The 21,146-nt window shown below is 45.0% G+C and overlaps 1 protein-coding gene and 1 long non-coding RNA gene across 4 annotated transcripts; one reads left to right on the top strand and one right to left on the bottom strand.

The window, feature by feature from the left end:
* Positions 1-629: 629 nt before the first annotated feature.
* On the bottom strand, positions 630-6,002 carry LOC134870823 (uncharacterized). 3 transcript variants are annotated; one of them, XR_010166609.1, is made up of 4 exons: positions 5,931-6,002; positions 2,501-2,612; positions 1,525-1,637; positions 630-860 (listed from the first exon to the last, which is right to left on the bottom strand). It is a non-coding gene; the product is annotated as an uncharacterized LOC134870823 (long non-coding RNA). The 3 variants fall into 3 exon arrangements; XR_010166608.1 differs by lacking the exon at positions 5,931-6,002 and adding an exon at positions 3,429-4,626; XR_010166607.1 differs by lacking the exon at positions 5,931-6,002 and having other exon boundaries at positions 2,501-3,379.
* prr12a (proline rich 12a) lies at positions 3,760-20,665 on the top strand. Its single transcript, XM_063893255.1, has 15 exons — positions 3,760-4,996; positions 6,799-6,956; positions 7,345-7,506; positions 7,755-12,382; positions 12,879-13,106; positions 13,217-13,931; positions 14,137-14,660; positions 14,914-15,030; positions 15,208-15,341; positions 15,862-16,310; positions 16,402-16,521; positions 17,398-17,495; positions 17,804-17,935; positions 18,245-18,340; positions 19,302-20,665. Exons 1-15 carry the CDS (start codon positions 4,914-4,916, stop codon positions 19,434-19,436), a joined length of 7,779 nt encoding a protein of 2,592 aa, XP_063749325.1. The 5' UTR covers positions 3,760-4,913; the 3' UTR covers positions 19,437-20,665.
* Positions 20,666-21,146: the final 481 nt, after the last annotated feature.

Consider the following 21,146-nt stretch of genomic DNA (forward strand, 5'->3'; position numbering starts at 1 on the left):
TCCAACCATGGTGCAGAAATAGAACTGGAAACATACTCATTCTACCACCTTCTGTTTCCCTCTGATGGCACATATTTAGTTGTTTAAGATCAAAGTACTACAGAAAAGATGTGCCTCAATCAGTGCTTTGAATGATGATGTATCATTTTTAAAGGACGATAACAAGACATATTGTAATGCATGATGCTATCTTTTTCCCAAGCATATTTCAAATAAAAAAATTGAGTGAAGCAAAGATGCGAAAATAACAAAGTAGGACAGGAAGTCTCAGTCTTGAATTGTATAGAAGACAGAATAAAGTCTGCTTTGTCTTGCAAACATTTGTAAATATATGTTTCTCGTCCACAACACCCGGATCTCTCTATTTGTTACATCCAGTTTGAGAGTAAATCCTTTTGGCTCCAAAACACATTTACTTTACTGAAAATATTTTTCTTCCATCTCCACTAACTCATCACAAGAGCTCAGACTGGAAAAGCAAGACTGCTCAGGTACTAATGTGAGGATTAGGTAGAGATTAACAAGCTCTTCTTAATTCCATTAAGAGCAGCTATTCCAAGTAAAAGCATATGCTCGGCCAGTGGAGAGATTTTAACAGCCAGCACATCTAATAAAACATAACAAAAATGTCTGATATAATAACGTGTCAATGGACAAGCTTTTTATTTATTGCATATTTGTGCATACAAATGTTACAGTGCAGAGTTAATCAGTGTTACAGTAGAATCCATAATAGGGTTATAATATGTATGACAAAAAAGGTTTAATATTGACAGAAGAATACAGTATTTGACGTTCAGTATCAGCACTCCCCTCTTCATTTTTTCAGATGGTTCGGTCCAGTGCAATCAGAGGGAATGCTGGGAAAAGTGGGGGATTTGATAAAGTGAAGCTGGGATTTAAATACATTAAAAAAGATGGGAAATGTTATGAATAGAATATGTGACATAATACATTATTCAAACAATACAACAAAATAAAAATCAATCTCATACAATCTCAAATGTATATTCACCCTAAAAAGGAGTCTTTAACAATCTATCACAAAGTCAGTAATACTGCAGTGAAAAAATGTTGACTTTAATTAAATGAATTATGTCAATGCATTTCACATAATTGTAGTAGGTTAGTTGAAAGCAACATCTTAAGTTGAACCTAAATGTTTTTGTTTAACTTAAAATGATTGCTTTCAACAGTTATACAGTTATCGGAAATCTGTTGACTTAATACATTTAATTAAAGTCAACGTTTCAGTTTTCTCTGTGTGTAATTGGAGCAGTTTACTTATAATTAATACAAGTATATATCTATTTCTTTTTGAGTCTAAATTCTGTTAATTATTCTATACCTCCTATTACGCTCACTTAAAGCACTCTTGGCTTTCTGCTCATTTAATTAGTGATGTGACAAAATGACAACTGTTTTGGATTAAAAGCTCTATCTGCGTAGAACCTCAAGGTGTTTGTTTACTTTTGAGTAATTATACTGGTAAAAAAAAGTTTGTAGTCAATTGAGTGAACTTACATGTGATTAAAATGTACTTTCTTATGCATCATGATCCCTCAGACAGGGTTTTTAAACAGGCCTGGAAGGCATCCATCAGATCTTTACAGGCCTCCTCTCCCTTCTCTCTGACACTGAAAAACAAAGCTAGATTTGGGAAACACTTAACACTCTCTGCAAATGCATATAGCTTATCCTATTTGACACAATAACATGGTTTCAGTTTAGAATGGTGCAAATTACATAATGTAAATCTTGAGAAACACATTAAAAGTGACCTAAAAAGTCAGTGGAGGAACGTAAATAATACTGCTAAATGTATACTACGATGTGTGCAGGAAGGGATTATACCAGTACAGCCTGGTAATAAAGTACTCAACTCCCCACAGCTGCTTTCATCTGCATTTATTGAAGTACAACATAAAGATTTAGTCATTTATGCAGCTACACTAACACTAATGACAGCTGCACGTGGACACATACAAAGCGTTTTCATGTAACACGAACCAACAGAATGGAATGTGCCGATGCTCTGAATAGGTCATACATGTGTAAACCTATTTTAAACCTCAGGTCTATTTTTGCTTCATAAGACGTTTGCATTACTATAAGGGCCACCCGTTAATGTCGGTAAACGTAAAGTTGCTAACAGGTATTCTACATGAACTCCAAGTAAGACTTAAGGATTACAGCACTCTTACAAATTGAGCACAGAGGAGAAGTTAATATGAAAACATTGGATGCCCCGCATAGACGTTAATGAGTGTTAACTGAGGATTGCCATGTGGATCTAATTGAAGTGACAAGTATTTAGTTGGAACCCAAACACAGTTAATTCATTTCCCCTCAGGACACAAAGTTATACAAAGACACTCTCTATTGGCTCTTACAGACACAAAATGCTGTCACGCTGGCTGATGAAATAGTATTTTATATATATTTGTATTGTACAATCTTCAGTATCTAAAATGATACCTTAATTTTAGTCGGTACTCACCATTTCTCAAAGTCCTGTTTGATGACCTGGCATGATGCTGGAACAGCTTCATTGGAGTCTGGCATTTTGACAGGGAAGATCTGGAGTGAGTGGTGGTGCTTTCCCACAAGAGCTGCATTCATGTATGGTAACAGATTGGTTACAGAGATGAAGGGAGTAAGGAAGGGACGGAGGGAGGGAGAGAGGGAGTCAGGAGGCATTACAGCAACTGTTTGATGAGTTTAGAAGAAATTAATAATCTGCAAGAGATTGCTCAATTTGATTTTAAATACTTGTATTTCAAGTTTTGTTTTTTATTTTACTTTTTGCTTGTTTGGGAAAGTGTCTTTGCTCCTTCCAATATTTACATTAACCTACAACATTTAGGTAATCTTAAATGCTTTCATTTCCATCCTTTGTTTGACAGCCTTTCTAATGAATATGCAGATAGCTGAACCTTTGAGTTAAGCACTGTGCATTACAAAGCCCTCATAATGCATCTAAAATACTCACCACAGGGGAGGGCCTTATCCTGAAAAGAGATGGGAAAGCCTGTTTCTGTTTTACACTGCTTTGTTAGCTTTAGAGGTAGTGAGTTGTAGCAAAATAGGACAAAACAAAGATTGTTTGTCCCCCATGTTTTCTTATATGACAAGGTATTACAAAAGATAAACTGTATAAAATGTTGTGGTGGTCAGTCACTTAATATTTATACTATTTTAGTTCCAGGATTTCACTTCACCACTAGAGGGCAACAAACTCTCATAGACATTATATTTCTGGACAAATGGCCCTCCAGAGGTGTGCATCATTTCTACCAACAAAAGAGATACATCTTACATTTAGCAATATTTAATACATTAGATGTTCATTCACGTATTATAATAATAGTGTTTTTTTCATGCAATTCAGGATAGTGAAATGTTGATATGATGGAAAAGCTTCTTACAGTGCATCAGAAAACCCTGATCAAAAAATGAAATATGAGCAAAGCGTCACTCTGTCTTGCTGCCAGTGATTCCTCCTCTGTTATCATGACCATAAAATCCAGTGTGCCATCTGCTGGTGTACAACTCAATGCACATGAGCTCTGGCATACAGGTTCTCCAAATAATCAAATTAGCAAGAAACCCTAAATCTGGTCTTGGCATCATTAAGGAATGTTGGCAATTGTAAGGAATATCCCCAATATTTGCATAGCACTGATTACATGCAAACTGCAGCCTAATTAAGCATCTGACGTGAAGCAGGAAATGCCGCTGTCTCTCAAAACAGCCTGCACATTTCGGATGTAAATTTGCAAAGCGACTCCTGAAGGCCCATATAAATCTGGTTATCACTGGAAACATTTTTGCACTCGAACGCGTCTCAGCCAATCGCAGCGATCAAGACAGACAGCTGATTATTTTTGTTCGTGTAAAATGCAGTCTAAATTAGTATTTGGCCTCTTAATAAGATGAAAATGTGGAATAGCATGCAGGACTGCTTGGCAGTGTGAATGGAGGTCACCGCAGACATTGAGTGAGTCTCAGCGGTGAGACACAGAGGGGGAGAGGGAGGACGGACAGCGGCCAGTCGCCTTCAAAAATGGCGTCTCCGGAGGAAAATGAGTAAAAAATATTAAAACGCGGCCTGTTTTCTTTACACTTCCTCGTTCGGTGTTGGTGTTTTTTCTAACTCTGTTTTTATTTTACCCGGTATGTGCAAACTCGTCGTCGCTTTTACTTGAATTGGCTAAAGAAAGCAGAAATCAGGGGAGCGAGTACTTGGGGGAAATAAAGGCAGCCCTGTTTTATTTTGATGCGTCGTTAGTGACAGCTAGCATCTGCTGCTAACCCACAGCTCTGCTCCGGAGGGGGGTGGGAACGATTTGCATTCAAAGAAAGAAAAAAAGGATTTTGAAATTGTGGGTATTTCTTTTTGCTCGTCTGTGGGGAGTGATTGCTACCAACGTGGCCCCGTCGATTGCAATCCTTTTTTTTTCTTCTGGTGCTAGCATCGTAGCAAGGACTAGCCTAAAGAAAGGGGAGGAGAGACGGTGAAAAGGACGCATTCAAATCAAATGTTTATCAGCAATTCGTCCACCACCGGCCAAATCCGCGGCATCTCCATCATGACCATGACTGATTTTGGACTAAAGCTGCATTTGTGGAAATGATAAATGTGAAAGGCGAAGGAAAAGGAGAAAGACTGTCTTTTTTTGGAGGTGGTTGGATTATAACCCTGTAGACCCCCCTCTTTTTTCATCCAGCTTTCTCCTCCTCCCCTCCATTTCTCTTTCAATATGCTGTTTTCCACTCCTGAGGACTTGCTTATGAAACCGGGGAAAATAGCCTGAAACCGACAACGGGAAAGACTGGATTTTTTTTCCGTAATCCGCGCTGCGACGTTCTCGTTGCTTTCGTCCTCATCGCACACATTGTACAGCTCATAAATGGATAGGAATTACCCGGGAACAGGGTTTGGCGATTTGGGCGCAGGAGCAGGATGGAGTTACGAGAGATCGGCAAAAGCAAGGTATGCATTTGATTCAGACAATGTGCATGCATCACTGGTACTTTGCAAGGCACGGTGTGGCCCATGTAAACAAATTGTCGCCATTGGGTTCATAAATAGTAGCATGCCGTGCCATTATGTGCAGTGCATTGTCATCCAAACAGATGCATAGTAATAATATTATAAACAGGAATCGAGTAGTGTGCGTGTCGTGGGGGTGGGCGGGGTGGAGAAAGGAAAAGGTTGGGGATATGAATCGAAAATGATTGACAGACATGGGTTTTAGGTGGACCTGGCGGGGTGGAGGTGGGGGTATGTCTGGAGCATCCATAGGAATTATTGTTCCCTGTGTGCAGGCCTGGACCCTGATACATTCATTGGATTCATAGCAACTGCGAAGAGTGCAGACGCAGCAAAGCCCCTGACGGACATCAACAATCAGAACAGATGCATTATAACCGGGGAGATACATTTAAAAATACAAATAAAAAAAATCTTCTGTGTGACGGTGTGAAGAAAAATAATAAAACATTTTAAAGTGGAAGTGGTGACTTTCTTAAAATAAAATCGAGATTTCTGATGCATTCTACCAAAGCGTGATCTAGATTAATGATGATGGATTATTTCATTTGCTAATTAAAAATTGTGGAATATTCATAAGCACCAAAACATGCAATTTGTTGTTCTGCAAAATCAAAACAAAAAATAATGTCATGGGGAATTTATAAGATGATGAAAATTGCCTGGGCTGTGCAAGATAGCTATGTCGTCTAGCTTCGCGTTAGCCTGCAAGCTAGCGCTATGTTGCATGGAAGTCAGTTGAGGCCTTTGCTTGCAAGCATCATTATGCTTAGTTAGCTGCACACATTTGAGATATTTTAACTCCGACTTGTCTGACTTATCAAAGTCCAAAGCCACCATGCGCCTATTAGAAGTGTTATTTGGATAAACAAACCTTGATAGTTGCTGGTGTTTGCGTGCAGCTTAGCATGTATTTGCGTCGACTTGCAGCATCCAGCTGTTAGCTACATCGACATAATCGATGGTTGCAGACAAATTAATGATACGTCTATGGTTTTTATTGAGAAAACTATATATTTTTTTACTTAACCTAAACCTTCACATTGGCAACACATGGTCTGTTTACGCGTAAAAGACCCTACTGGCCTTGCAATTTGGGCCTAGTCTCTGCATTTTTACTGTGCATTGCTGCTAGGCGGTGCTAGCGGTAGCACAATGTTAGCATGTTATCTGGCCAGCCAGGCAGCCACGCATTTCATCTTTCTTTCTTAAAGCAAAGTTCTGCACTGGCAAATGCTGAGTGTTGAACAATAATCTTAAATAGTCTTTACATTAATACATGAATTAATGGTTGAATCTTGTTGGCCGTTGTAATAATTGCTAATTAAGTACCCTATTATTTTTGCATGACATTTACATTGCATTGACACATTTGCATCAACTGCAATATACTTTGGTATAATGCCCACGTTTTGTAATTCTGTTAAAAAAAATATTGGGGAGGAGATCGTTAACCAATGATCTAACCAATTAATCCATTTAACTAATGCATATATTAGTCATCAGCAATTTCGTTTTTCACATGTGAGAAACTATCAAGACCCTACACATGGGGACCAAAAAAAGAAACTCCCTGGAGTTGACATACCTGGAGCTGTGGATTATAATTAGGGAACAATTAACTTGCCCTTTAAATTATGTTGACATTTTCTTCTCTCAAGGGCCATATTTTGGGAACGTATTGAGTTTATGTAAATGTACTCTGATATTAATAACACTTAATAATTCCCCCTTCTCCCTAGTCTTGTGTATGGGAGCTCCAGATCATCCCACCCTGAGTCTGAGCTCCTTCACCGACAAGCCTACGCCACCCCACACCCTCTGCAGGGCTATGCTACCAATCACCACCCAGGGAGCTCTGGCCAAGGCGGAGCTTGGGGAGCAGCTGGACGGAGTTTGGGTGAGATAAATGTCATACCTTCCATGTCACCACCATAAGGGGCCCCAGCAATGAATTATTATGTCTCTCTACACAGGCCCTGTTAGATTGTCATTGAAAAATGTGCATATTATGGCTCAATTGAGTCGAAGCACTGAATGCTAAAGCATGTAGTCACACAGCCTTCTAATACAGTTAAACAATATCGTATGGGTTCATAGAAATGGAGGTTTATGTATTTATAATTGCCCTTGTAACAAATTATGTTTTTTTGACTCAATTTAATATATAGAAAATATTGCTAGTTGTTTTTTTTAATAGTTATGTATCACGATTTCATCTATGTCTCAGGGTTAGCTGTTTATATTTAATTAATCAATTCTCCTGGTTCTGTGTTTTCTTCCCAAAGGTCTGTCAGGGCTGTTCGACACTGGCCTGCACCATGCCAGCCCCTCTGCCCCTGATGCCTCCGTCATGAACCTGATTTCAGCCCTGGAGTCTCGGGGTCCCCAGCCTCCGCCCTCCGCCTCCTCCCTTCTTTCGCAGTTCCGCACGCCATCCTGGCAGACAGGTGGGCTTTGTTAGATGGTCCCTCATGTGATGACATTCAAACAGGCTCAAAATGATATTTAAAGAACATCCCATGTTAAACTTCTTAATTATTCGGACATGGCTGTTTTTTTGTGAATTTTCCTTCTTCCGTTACTCTGGATTACCTTTAACATACTATTTATTACTTCCATTACTTCATAATTTAAAAGCTTAAAGTTTGATGGATACTAAATAATGTTGTAATATGATTTCTTTCTTTTTTAACAGCGATGCACACACCTGCTCCTCCTGAACTTTTCATCTCTGGAGCCCTTCCTGGCTCTGGCTCCTTCCCCTCCTCCTCAGCTCTCTCAGCCTATCAGCATCCAGCGTCCTTCTCCAGTCGCTCCTTCCCGACAGCCTCCCTTTCCCTCCAGGACACGCCCACATTTAGTCCCACATCCAATGGCCTACTATCGCCACACGACCCCTTACTACACATCAAGGCCCCTTCCCAGTCCAGCCTGGGGTTTGATAGACTCCTGTCGTCACAGGGCGCCGCAGCAGCTGCCTATCGGGGCAGCCAGGATCCCACGAGTGCCACATCAGCCCAGGCATCCTCTGCCAGGCATCTGCAGTCACACCAGTTCAACCTGTTGTCATCACAGCTCCAGGACCAGTCGTCCCAGCTGTACAATGCATCAGTGTTTTCCTCAGCGCAGCCGCAGCCCCAGTCCCAGTCCCAGTCCAATTCGGCTCAGGAACGGGCTGTTCCCCGACAGGACAGCGTTATCAAGCACTACCAGCGGCCAACGCCGGCTCAGTCCCAGCTCTCATCTTCTGCGGCCCACTCCCTTCAGCACTACCTCAGCTGTGGAGGGGCGGGGTACCAGCAGATAGCCCACCACAGGCACGCTGGTCTTTCCTGCAGCCCACTGGGCGACCAGAGCCCCTCATCTGACCATAAGCCCCCCCCTCGCACTGACCAGTATCGGCCAATCATCCAGCCGCCCTATTCTTCCTCCTCCTCCTCTTCGTCTTCTTCCTCTGCTGGGAAAGGTACCAAAAGCAGCTCCAGCAGCGGTTATTCTTCTGCCAGTTCAGCATCGTCCTCAAGGACTCCCCACACCCCCCCCTCTGCTTCCTCTACATCCTCTTCCTCCTCCTCTTCTTCTGCCACCTCTGGGGCACATCCTTCCAATTCAATCCCCACATCCAGCTCAAGCGCAGCCCCTTCCAGGCAGCAACCCCCACCTCAGCCAGCTCCTCCTCCCCCAGCCCCACAGCAGCCCCCTTCCACGTCTTCGTCAACCCCCCAATCTCTCCCCAAATCCTGCCTCTCAGGCTACGGTTCGCCCGTGCCCCCAGTGAAGACCCCCACCTCTGCTCTTACTGGTCAGACCCCACCCCAACAACAGACACAGTCATATTCTCCTAATCAGCCCCCTCCTTCCCACCTGGCTCAGTCTTACGGAGGCTTCAGTTCACCACAAGCCCAAGACCTGAGCTCAGGTACGGGCGGGAAAGGCTATGGGAGTCTTGGAGGGCGAAGCCAGTCTTATCCCACTGATATGTATGGAACTGATTCCGCTTATGGATCTCTTCCATCCTCTCTGGGTGGAGCTGGGAGCCCATCACTAGGCTACGGCGCCCCGGGTCACTCCCCTGCCCTTCTAAGGTCAAGCGGTTCATCAGGCAGCGGAGCATCTGCAGGAGGAGGCAGCAGCGGCACAGGAAGTGGGAATTCTGGCTCAGGAGGAGGAGCGGGAAATAGTATGAGCAATGAGAGAGGGGGAGGTGGCAGTGGTGGAGGGTCTTATCACCTTCCAGACTCAAGCCCCTCCCCATCAGGCAACTCAGGCATCATCCGTCCAGGGTTGCACTCCCCAGTGCCCACCTGTCCCACTCAATCTCCGGGAGGGGCAAGCTCTAATAAATACATCTCTTCAGTTCTCTCCCCCACCTTCCTCGCCTCCCCGCAGGGATACCCCGACACCAGAGGCCCCAGCTCCCAACCTCAGTCCTACCATTCCACCTCCTCCAAAACAAAGGCGGACAGCTCCATGCTAGGAGTGGGCTCTCAGAGATCCCAAGACGAAGTGGATGACGACGACGAGTTCTTGATCCAGCACCTGCTGCAGGCGCAGGCAAGTCCTGCTTCCCAGGGTGGGCATCACCATCCTCAACAACAACCCCAACAGACGTCCCAACAAACGCAGGCCCAGCCCCAGTCAGGGCCCTCGAACACTGATTCAGGCAAAGGGCTGAGCTACGACATGGGTAAGAGCTCTGAGGAGAGGTACCACCCCCAGAGTGTCATCCGTACTCACAGTGCCACATCTGCTGGTAATGCAGGGTCTGGAGGGTCCATCTCAGGGCTGGAGAACCAGCTGGAGATGTCGCTAAAGAAACAACAACAACAGCAACAACAACAACAACAGCAGCAGCAACACCAACAACAACACCATCACCAACAGCAGCAGCAGCAGAGGAACGAAAGGTCTGTTGGAAGCAGCAGAAACAGTGGAGGGAGGGGCAGCGCTGAACAAGTGCACTCCCATCTCCATCACCATGACAACCTAGGCTCGGTAGTCCACTACGGGCGAGGAGATCCATACAGCCAACACTCCCTTGCACCCCAACACTCCTCACATAGTCAACACGTTTCTTCGCACTCGCAGATCCCGTCCCACTCCCAGATGGAGCTCCAGAAGAAGCCGCAGGAGCGAGCTGAGATCCCTTATCCGCGTAAAACGCCGGAAGTCCAGCAACAGCATTCCCAAGCCGCCGCCTCCCTCATGGACTCTCCCACCGACCAATCCCGTCAGCCGCCGCACCTGCTTCAGTCGGTGCTGTCCCACACCACCCGCAACAAGCTGGAGCCTCATCAGCAGCAGCACCACAAGATGGATTCCCACCAACAACACCAACAGCAGCACCACAAGATGGACTCGCATCGGCAACACCAACAGCACCACAAGATGGACTCTCATTCCCAACAGCAGCAGCACTCGATCAGCCAACAGCAGGCCGTGATGGAAGGTGGCGGCGGGACGCTCGGCTCGGGTAAACATCAGGCTCAGTCTCAGTCCCAGGCCACCCAGCTGCAGCTGCAGCTCCAGTCGCAGGCCATGGAGGTGGCGGCGGCTCACTACAACCATCAGCACGATCAGAGCCAGGTCAAACAAAGCTCGGTGGTGTCGTCCTTGGACATGCTGGAGCGCTCCCTTTCTCAGACCTCCAGCACGGACGTAGCAGTTGCAGAAGACAGACGCGGCGGGGCAGGCAGTGGGGGAAGAAGCGGAGGGAGCAGCGAGCGCCACAGGCAGGAGCAGAGGCAGCACCCGTCCCACCATCACTCACAGCAACACTCAGCCTCCGAGCTCCACTCCTTCCTCTCTGAGCCCGACATGGGCTTATCCACCCCACCTCACATGCACCACCTCTCACAGCACCACGCGCAGCAGCAACAGCAGCACCCCGGCTCCCAACACCAACAAACCCACTCCCACCACCCTCACTCTCAACACCACATACCCTCACAGTCAGCCTCAGGCCACTCCCAGTCTCAGTCTGACCCCCAGCAGCCCCTCTCTTCCCAGCTCACCCCCCAGCAGAGCCAGCTGGACCAACAGCGCTCCGAGCAGCACCAGTTTGACACCGTCAGCCCGGTGGAGAAGGCAGACCAGAATCAGCAAAGTAACCGCTTCGTCCCCCTCACTTCCATCTGTTTCCCGGACTCTCTCCTTCAGGACGAGGACCGCTCCTTTTTCCCGGGAATGGAAGACATGTTCTGTGCAGAAGACTACAAGTCGAGCTGTGCCGGAGGTGCAGGGCCGGGACAGGAGGAGATGAACGAAAGCCACACCGGGCAAGAGGGAATGGATTCAATGAAAGGCGGACAAGGCGGAGGTGGAGCAGGGGGAAGTGGCGGCGGTAGCTACGACATAATGGGTCACCATGGTGGAGACCAGGGTTACGAACCCTACTGTCACGGCCTGGAAGAGCCCAGCAACAACACCATGACTCTGGATCTGGACTCCCTTAAAACCCACGAGCTCCCTTCCACTGTGAACACGGAACAGCTGGGGTTGATACAATCTCAGGCCCCGGCTATGGGTATGGGCTCCAACCCTGCTGGTCCCAACAACCCTGGGTCTAAAATGTCCTCTGGGCCAGGAGGACCTGGCCAAGGCGCTGGTCCTGGAGGCCTCCAATCTCCCATTTTCTGCTCCTCTCGTCCCAAGAAGCTCCTCAAGTCCAGCTCTTTCCACCTGTTAAAGGAGCGGCGGGACCCCAACACACTGCCTAAGAAAAGTTACGCTCAAGAATACGAGTTTGAAGACGATGAAGATAAAGCCGACCAGCCGGCGGACATCCGCTTGAACAGCCGTAGGCTCCCGGATCTGTTGCCAGACTTGGTGTCGAGCTGCAGAAAGGGAGGAGGGGGAGGCTCTCTCAGCCCTTTGATGGGCGACATTGACTTTTACCATGCCTCTGGATACTCCTCCATGGGATCACACTCTCTTATGCCTCAGGAAGGACCCAAGAAGAGGGGCCGAAAGCCCACTAGACCCAAGAGAGAGGGACCACCGAGACCAAGAGGCAGGCCACGCATCCGCCCCATGCCCGAGCCATACACTCCACGGGGCATGATGGGAGAAATGGGTGCGACAACTCCAGGAGCGGGATTCACTGTAGAGGGGCGAGGCAGGGGTAGAGGCCGCGGAAGCCGAGGTAGAGGACAGAGGAGGGAGGATATGTACATGGAAATGAGCGGGAAGGAGCAGGATCAGATGCAACACCATCAGCTCCAGCAGCAGCAGCAGCATCAGCAGCAGCAACAACAGCAGCAGCAGCAGCAGCTCCATCACCAGCCCCAGCAGCAGATGCATGAGCCCATTCCTCCTCTGAAGGTCAGTGGCATTCAGTCTAGAAAAAAGCTTGGAAATATTGAAATTTGAAATGAATTGTCTTTGAAGCACAGGTGATTTTCTAATAAATGTAAAAACATAGTTATTGGAACTATATACGGTGCCTCGGGTAGCCTTTGAAAATAAAATCTGGATGTATTTGTTCACTTTCGGGCAAATGCAACTCATTATGATTTTAATTGTTGATTAATCTGACAAGTTTTTTCTTAACTGCCTCATCATTTGGTCTTTAAAATATGGTGAAACATGTTATTAAGTTTTTCTGGGGATATAATATAAATACAATTATTTAATAAAATAATAATGCAACTTTGAGGGAATTAAGACACCTTTTTCTTAAAAAAATGGTATGTAATGATTAATCGGTTACAAAAAACAAAATACTTATTCCATGTCCATTAACTAATTGATTGGTTGATGAATCTGTGCAGCCCTACTTGAATTCTTACCCTGTTTTCTTTCTTCTTTCTTGTTTTAGATCAAGTTACCCATTGGTACCCTGTCCTCTTCGGATGCCTTGCTGAGGACGGACTCTCTATCGGGCACGGACCCCGCTCTGTCGGACGGCTCAGTGGGCTCCGCTCCCTCTCTGGGTTTGAGTCCTGGACCCCCCTGCAGCACTGAAAGCAACAGAAGTCATGACAAGAACAAGCAGAAAGGCCAGATGATGAGTGAAGGAGTGGACGATGAGGGACTGGAGGACAGGGTAAGAGCTACATGATTGTGGCTTCGCTAAGTAGAGCCAAACATTGAAAATAGTTCAATTTTAACTTGACTGTAGTGTTAACAAGTGTCTCTTTTTTGTTTTACTTTTAGGGCGATGAGAAGGACTGTGATTCCAAGGCTGGCTTTGTCGCTTCATTCTTGGACTTCCTCAAGACGGGGAAGAGACCTCCAGGCTTGGACATCTCCCCAGGAATGGAGCATGACAACGGAGATACGTCCCCCCTTAAATCAGGAGGTCTGCGCCCGCTGTCTCCCGCACCTCCGCCGCCGCCACCTTCCTTCGGTGACAGTGAAGGAAACGGGGGTCTGGCTCTGGGCAACTGCCCCAGCCCCAAGCGGCTTGAGGACGAGCTGAAGAGGAACCTGGAGACACTGCCTTCCTTCTCCTCCGACGAAGAGGACTCCGTCGGGAAGAACCAGGACCTCCAGAAGAGCATCTCCTCGGCCATTTCTGCCCTGTACGACACTCCTCAGCTGAACTCTAACATCCAGACTCCTCTACCTCCGTCCCCTCCCCAGCCTCAGCCTCAGGCCACCCCGTCCCCGCTAACTCCCACGCTGCAGCCCCCCACGCTCAGCCCTCAGCCCGCCATGCACACCCCCAACAACCTGCCCCAGTCCAACGAGCCCGATGTCCTCCAGCCGGAAGACGACAGAGACATGGATGAGAATAAAGAGGAGGAGGAAGAGGAGGAGGAGGAGGAGGAGGAGGAGGATCAGAGGAGCGTGGGACGAGAGGAAGAGAGTGAAATGATGGAGGAGAGAGAGCCACAGCTGGAGACCCTGGGAGCCCCGAGTCTAGATGGTAAGTGAAGAGTTTTTTTATTCCTGTCATTTCAAATGTTCTAGTTGATTTCTGAACAGTTCAGCTTAGGTATTGCTAAATCCCCCCTTAGGCTGCGTATGTTTCCAATAAAATGTCCGTTTATGTAAGAAATGGATTCAATTCTTGTGGCAGTTTTTGATTGACGTGTTAAATTGATCCTAATCTTCCCCTTCTTTGCTTCCAGCGCCGCTCCCCGAGATTCTATCAGAGCCAGAATCTCCCGAAGCTCTCTCCGCCCCTCATTCTCCCGCCTCCTCCTCCTCCTCTCCCTCTCACTCCCCACTACCTCCCCTCTCACTCCCCTCACCCATGCCCCAACCTGAGGAGGAACAACAGGAGAACTCCCTGCCTCTGAGCCCTGCCGCTCCCACTTCCCCCTTCCCGTCACCTCTCCCACCGGCCATCCTCCCTCAGCCTGCCAATTCTCCTACTCCCACTCCTCCTCCTCCTCCACCTCCTTCTCATCCCACTTCCCCTCCTCCCCCTACTTCGATTCAGAAAGAGTCTCCCGTGCCGTCCCCAGAGTCCCCCGCCTCTCCCGAAGAGGCTCCAGCTCCTAAGATCACCTCCCTGCACCTCGCGCAGAAGCAGGAAGACGCCGCCATCGCTGGAGAGAGTGAGGAGGACGAGAGCGAGAGTGGTGGGGAGGGCATCTTCAGAGAGAGGGATGAGTTTGTGGTGCGGGTGGAGGACATTCGAACACTCAAGGTATTTGTGTGCAAACGGTTGTTTTGTTTTGACAGTTAAGGAATCATGAACTTTTTTCAGGACAGAAATAGAGGAAGTGGTGGAAACTGAATACATTATTTTAATTAATTCAAAAATATTAACGCTGAAGCTAAAAATAGTTAAGTCTCAGATATTGTTAAAGCCTTTCTTTCACCTACTTTAGGAGTAAGATGAACCTGATCTTTCAGTGAGACGTTTTATACTCACTTGTGTGTCTCGTGCTTGTTCACAGCTGGCCCTGCAAATGGGCCGCGAGCCTCCACCCATCTGGAGGGTGCAGAAAGCCCTGCTGCAGAAGTTCAGCCCGGAGATCAAAGATGGACAGAGACAGTTCTGCGCCACAAGCAACGTGAGTCCCCCCCTCCAGAGCCCTGGCTGTTGTAACCACACCTGCCAACCGTCACTTTTCAGCTCCCAGCTACATCAAAGCTTCTGATTGATATATTGTAGCATGTGCTGTCATGTATTTCCATAGATACGTTCTTAATTCACAGTGTTTGATTCCAATACTTGTGTTTCTGCACAGTATCTCGGCTACTTCGGAGATGCAAAGAGGCGATACCAGAGAATCTATGTGAAGTTTCTGGAGAATGTGAACAAGAAGGACTATGTGCGAGTCTGCTCTCGGAGACCTTGGCGCAGAGCCACAGCGGCTGTCAGGTACCAAAATAAAAACATCAACGCCCCCCAGAGCTCCCATTCCCGGCAGCATTAAGCATTGCTTCTGTAAAAATAAAGCTTTCTGTGTATCAGGAAACTATAAAATCACATAAAGTCGAGGCAGAGCAGCCAGAAGACATCAAAGAGAAAGAGAAAACGTTTTCTACATAGAACATGATCCATTTTCACCAAAATCAACTTGGTGCAATAAAGCCTTATGCACTTCCTGCTCATCAAAGTCCCATAGTACATGAACAGGTGTGTAAGGCGCAGGGTGGTAATGACAGAAAACCAGTCCTCAAGTGAAATAGTTACACAGAATGTTGTGTGAAGACTAGATTTAGTTGAGATGAAATCATTCAGATCAAATAATAAACAGGAGAGGCTCCAAAAAAAAGAAAAGGTAACTGCTGACAGTTGTGTAAATTTGGCTGAATTTAAACATTTTCTGGCAATGTTTATACATTCTATTAATCTCTAGTGGTTTCCAGCTCTAACTCAATTTCTTTGTGTGTCACAGACGCCCCCCCCTACCCAGAATGGCATCCCCTCCTACTGCCACCCAGGCACCACCCAAAGTGGAGAAAGAGGAGAGAGTGTCTCCGCCGGTGCAGCGCGAACAGAGGGAGAAAACGCGAACCACGACGACAAAAGAACAACGGGAGAAGAAGGAGGCGTCGGCCACTGTGCCCAAAGCCAAGGAGAAAGAGAGGGAGCCTGAGAGGGAGAAGCGAGTCCAGCCACAGCAGGATAAAGTGGAGAAACGTGCCGTGGCAGAACGAGGAAGAGCGAAGGAGGAGAAGAAGGCGGTGGAGAGGAAAGAGAAGGAAAAGGCTGAGCGACCTCCTAAGTCCAAGCCAGCTAAAGTGAAGGCGGAACCACCGCCCAAGAAGAGGAAGAAGTGGCTGAAGGAAATACCGTCATCATCAGACTCGGACTCATCGGAGGAGGCAGCTAGCGAGAATGAAAGTGAGTGCCATTAAGTCTTTTTTTGGGGTTGTTTTTCATTCCAAATACCGCAGTATGAGGTTGGTTTTGACTCTGATAATCCTCCTCCTAGTGCCAGTGAAAGGCGGAGTTAACAACCGTGCCATGAGGGAGATGTTCAGGAGCTACGTGGAGATGCTGGTCAGCACGGCGCTGGACCCCGACATGATCCAAGCCCTGGAGGACACTGACGGTGAGAAGAGCCTCCTCAGCATGTTAAGAATTAAGGCGTTCTATAAAAATCTACTGACATGCAGGAGACAGAAATAGAGGAAGAAGCTCAGAGGCCTTCTGGATGGCATCTGAGCTCTATAACTAAGGCTGCAAGATTTGGGAAAAAATAACTAATTGCGATCTTTATGATTAATATTGCGATTAGATTCACAATATTAGAAGGATTGATGTTGTTCACATCATTTAAATAACGATATATTAAAAATGGTCGTGTGATTTATTTGTTTTCTTCTTAAGAGGATCTACATCAGGCAAGGATTTTGTATTAAGTTGGTCAAATACTGTCTGTAGACATCCCTGCAGCACCACAGTACCTCCTTCAGAAGGATATTTTCATATGTTTTGCATTAACCAAATATTGTGCTTACCACGATTTGACTATTTCACCAGGGCTTTTTGCAATTTTATTATTTGTTAGAATAAAATTGTGTTTCCTCATCTCTTACCTAACCAGACATGCTTGTCTGGGAGCATGTTTCCTACCAATTCAATTGAGACCGCAGTATTGAGGCATTTTGAGGATATTTTTCTCAAAATGGCTTCAAGTATCTGTTTAGTTTGGGCATGTTGAATAAACATCACCAACGCTGACTAGCAGCAGCTGCCAAGTGTCCGTTCAAGCCATCCAGCTGGACAAACTGGGGAACGGTCCCAAACTCTGCAGCGAATATACATGAATCTTTTGGGAAATCCTAATAAACAAGGTGTGACAGGTTGGATGGGAATGCTGATAGCCACAAGAGAGCTGCTTTGACTCTGCCCTTGGTCTTTAAAAGGATTGGCAGCGCCTTGAATGTTGACTAATGAAGCTTCCTTCTCCTTGATTGGCCCCCAGATGAGCTGTACCTCCCAGGGATGAGGAAGATTGACAGCATCATCAGCGAACAGAAGAGGAGGTTGTTGAGGAGAGTCAGCATGAGCTCTCAGCACCAGGTAATCTGTCCTGATGCACGGCGACTCTCACTGTGACCCTTCACCGAAAAAATACCTCAGATTGCAGTAATGAAACACTATGTAGATGCATTGCTTCGTCAATAAATAGATAATTTCATGATTATAGACTAATCAATGAAGTTGTTTCTGATCATTTTCAGATATGTTTTTATTTAATGTCTTAAATTGACATCACCTTGGGTTCTGAAATGATAAAAAACGAAATGAAAAAAGGAATAATTTTTAGAGAATATTTAGTTGTACTTCTCCATATGTCAAAATTCTAACATCTATGTCTCCCCTGATAGGAGATCCTGCATGCGTACCCCCAGATCATGGTTGACCCCCTGGACTCAGGGTTGGTGAGGGTGCGGCTAAGTGGGGATGCTTACAACCGCAAGACCCTCAACAGAGTCAAAAAGACCCTGCCTAAACCACAGGTAGGTGTGAGGACACTTAGTGTTTGTAGATCTCATTAACAGTTATTTTGTATTTCTGGTTTGGGTGACGCTGAAACCACAGCATCAATAAAACAGAGTAAAAAGCTCAGGCATATCACTAAGGACTCAGGAGGGTAAACAATACATGTTTCCCTTTTAACACCTGCTGAGTTTCTGAACCTGCTCCACTTTCGCTCTTTGTTACTTGGAATTAAGAGAATATTTCCCCTCTGTGGCTTTCTACTTACCCTTCTGCGTAATGTTTTATAATAGATCTTAATCTGATTCACTTTTGTTCTCCCTTTCTAGGACCTTAAACTGTCAGGGGAGACGTATCGTATCTACAGTCTCTTCCACTCCCTGCATCACTATAAATACCACACCTTCTTACAGTGCAAGAAAGAGGTAAGCAAGCAGGGTTTTTACTCAAAAGCAGGTTTCACAGTACATAAGAATCATGTTTTTAAAGAGTGGTCAAAAACGTTATCGCGCCGTGGCTCTTTCCTTTCTGTTTACAATGAGCTGCGGCGTCCTTTAATTACCCGCAGCTGCCGTAAGCTATGACGTCCTTAATTAGCAGCCGCTGCAGTTCTCTACTCGCGGCTGATTTCAATAAGTAATAATAACAGTAATAATAAAGAAGTACAATAAATAATAATAAAGAAAAACAATGTTCAAATATATATTCAAATTATAAATCTTCTAACATATGGCTCCTACACCCCTTAATGTTCATTTAGAGATCAACACGAGTGATAAATGAATTTTATATCTTAAATTACAAACCATTCTACCGTCTTTTTCGTGAATCTGATCCGTAATGTTTAAAATATTTTCAAATAAAATGTTCACACTGTTAAATAAATGCTTATTCTTATTATGAATAAAACTGTCAAAAAGCTTAGAAGTTTAAATAATCACAAAGCTCCGTCTCACGCTGAGCCACTCTCAAGATGATATTCAATATCTTGAATCTGAATAAAATGTTAATCTTCAATAATAATAATTAAAACAGATAACATTATTTAATAAAATCAAATAAATAAACTACTTCTAAGAATGTTATTTATAAAGTAATTAAAACATGATGTTCTATAACAGTAATCTGTTTTTTACCACAATCGGATGATGTGAAAATATAAATCATTGTTCATCTTCATTTTTAATTTGCTCCAATGATGTAACGGTTAACACGGTTTTTCTCATTTTAAAGTATGCACTCTCTCAAGTAGACTGTGTATGTAGAGCATAAATCTATTTACAAGGGTGTAAAAATAAGCATACACAAGCTGGTTCTGTGTATTCTGTGACGCTAGTGTTGAGTCTTGGCGTCACCATTGACTGTGTCTCCCTCCCACTCTTCCAGACCAACAGCATCGAGCAGGCGACGGAGGACCCGGGCCAGGAGGAGGTGGTGCAGCAGTGCATGGCCAACCAGAGCTGGCTGGACTCCCTCTTCAGCTCCTTCATCGAGCTGCTCACGCTCAGCACCAAAGCCTGATTCCACACAAGAGAGAGACAGAATGGATTAAAGCGGTTAAAAAAATAAACTAAATGAAGATACGAAAAGAGATGGAACCCACTGTACAGCCCCCCCCCACCCTATTCAAATCTCTAAGATGTGAGGATGAATTTTTAAGAACCCTCGACGGACACAATGGGTCTGTTCATGTGACCTCGGACACTGGCCTCTGTTCTTTTATCTTGTTGTTGATCACTGACTAAAGAGATGTCTTACTTGGTGAGAAGGTGGGACCCCTACCGGATTAAAGGTCACCGGCGGGGTCAAGAGGGAATTGCTTAATGAAGGGAGCGAGGCGAAGAGGAGCAGAAACACCAAGTCGACTGAGGAGCCACTGAGATGTTGTTATCCTTGTGTCATGAAGACAATAGTTCAAAGAGAAACTATTACCACTTAGTTTTTACATAAATTATTTTTTTGAAGACTAACATCAGCTGTTGGCTTTTGAAGAGAGTGGAAGCGGGTGAGAATGCTTTTTAAACTGCGTGCAGAGTGTGCCGTGAGCACGTGAACACTCGTCCGCGAATGGAAACATGAAATGTGTTAATAAACTCTCTCTCTCTCTCTCTCTCTCTCTCTCTCTCTCTCTCAACTACGTGAAGGGCAGCACCGGTCAGCTGTGTGATAATATATAAACACATTTTTATTATTTATATGAGGAGGTTTTTAACTTAAACTCTCACAAGCGCTGAGTTGCTGCCCTAACATTTTAAAACCCTTTTTATTTTCCACAGATCAGTATACAGTCAGTAACCCACATATCCAAGCCGTCTTCCCCTCTATACAAAAGAAACAGACGTCGGGACAGAAATATTGTATCAAATACAGTGGGTGTAAAATAACGAGGGGAAAAAAAGTAAGAAAAGAAAAAAAGATAACGGGGAAACTTTATTTGAAACTTAACATTGTTGTGCTTCAGTTCAATCATCAGTCATGCAGGTGCAAAGAAAAAGAAGTAAACTATCCATTTCCCATGTGGTGGGAAGAAGGAGTATAAATAAGTAATATTTAAAGAGGAAATAGTCATTTCATTTTTATCATTTTGATGTTTGTGCATACTATGACTTATTTTGAAAACAATCTAATTTTCCATAAAAAAAGGAAAAAAAAGGCGTGTAAATATTGTACAGTTCTTGATGAAATTCTTTGTCCTTCTGTACATTAACTCTCCTGTATTTGAGAAACAAATAAAATCTGCAAAGAACAAACTGTTTCATTTCCCCAAAGTGTGTGCTCCTTTACACACACCGTCATGAGGACATCTTGACTAATCCTCACAACCCTCTTTTTTTCTGAGGGTTGAGTTTTTACTAGTGTAAGTGTAGATGTTTGAAAATGAAAAGCTGTCTTTTCGTGATCTACTGATGGAGGAAGTTTTTGCTTCACACTTTGTCAAAAGATTTTTAAAAGCGCACCTATTTACAACATGATTAAGGTTAATTATGCAATTAACACAACACCAGCAAATGTACATTTAAAATAGACTTATCAGTGAAGCAGGAAACATGTTGTTTTCTTAGTTAAATATTTTTAACCAACTTTAGACTTGGAGATAAATACCAAAGAGGTCTGAGCCTTTTAAACGCTGGTTTCATGACGGCACTATTGGGTTTTATTAGGGTTTTTTCACAGTATGGGATATTTAAATGACATCAAATCAACACAGATTTGTCTGCATTACTATTTGTT

This window comes from Eleginops maclovinus, chromosome 10 (assembly GCF_036324505.1).
Source record: "Eleginops maclovinus isolate JMC-PN-2008 ecotype Puerto Natales chromosome 10, JC_Emac_rtc_rv5, whole genome shotgun sequence".
Taxonomy (NCBI): Eukaryota; Metazoa; Chordata; class Actinopteri; order Perciformes; family Eleginopidae; genus Eleginops; species Eleginops maclovinus.

Coding starts and splice junctions, on each gene's coding strand:
- prr12a (XM_063893255.1), top strand. CDS start 4,914: ATGGATAGGAATTACCCGGGAACAGGGTTTGGCGATTTGGGCGCAGGA. Junction 12,383..12,878: donor AGCCCATTCCTCCTCTGAAG/GTCAGTGGCATT, acceptor TTCTTGTTTTAG/ATCAAGTTACCCATTGGTAC. Junction 13,932..14,136: donor GGGAGCCCCGAGTCTAGATG/GTAAGTGAAGAG, acceptor CTTTGCTTCCAG/CGCCGCTCCCCGAGATTCTA.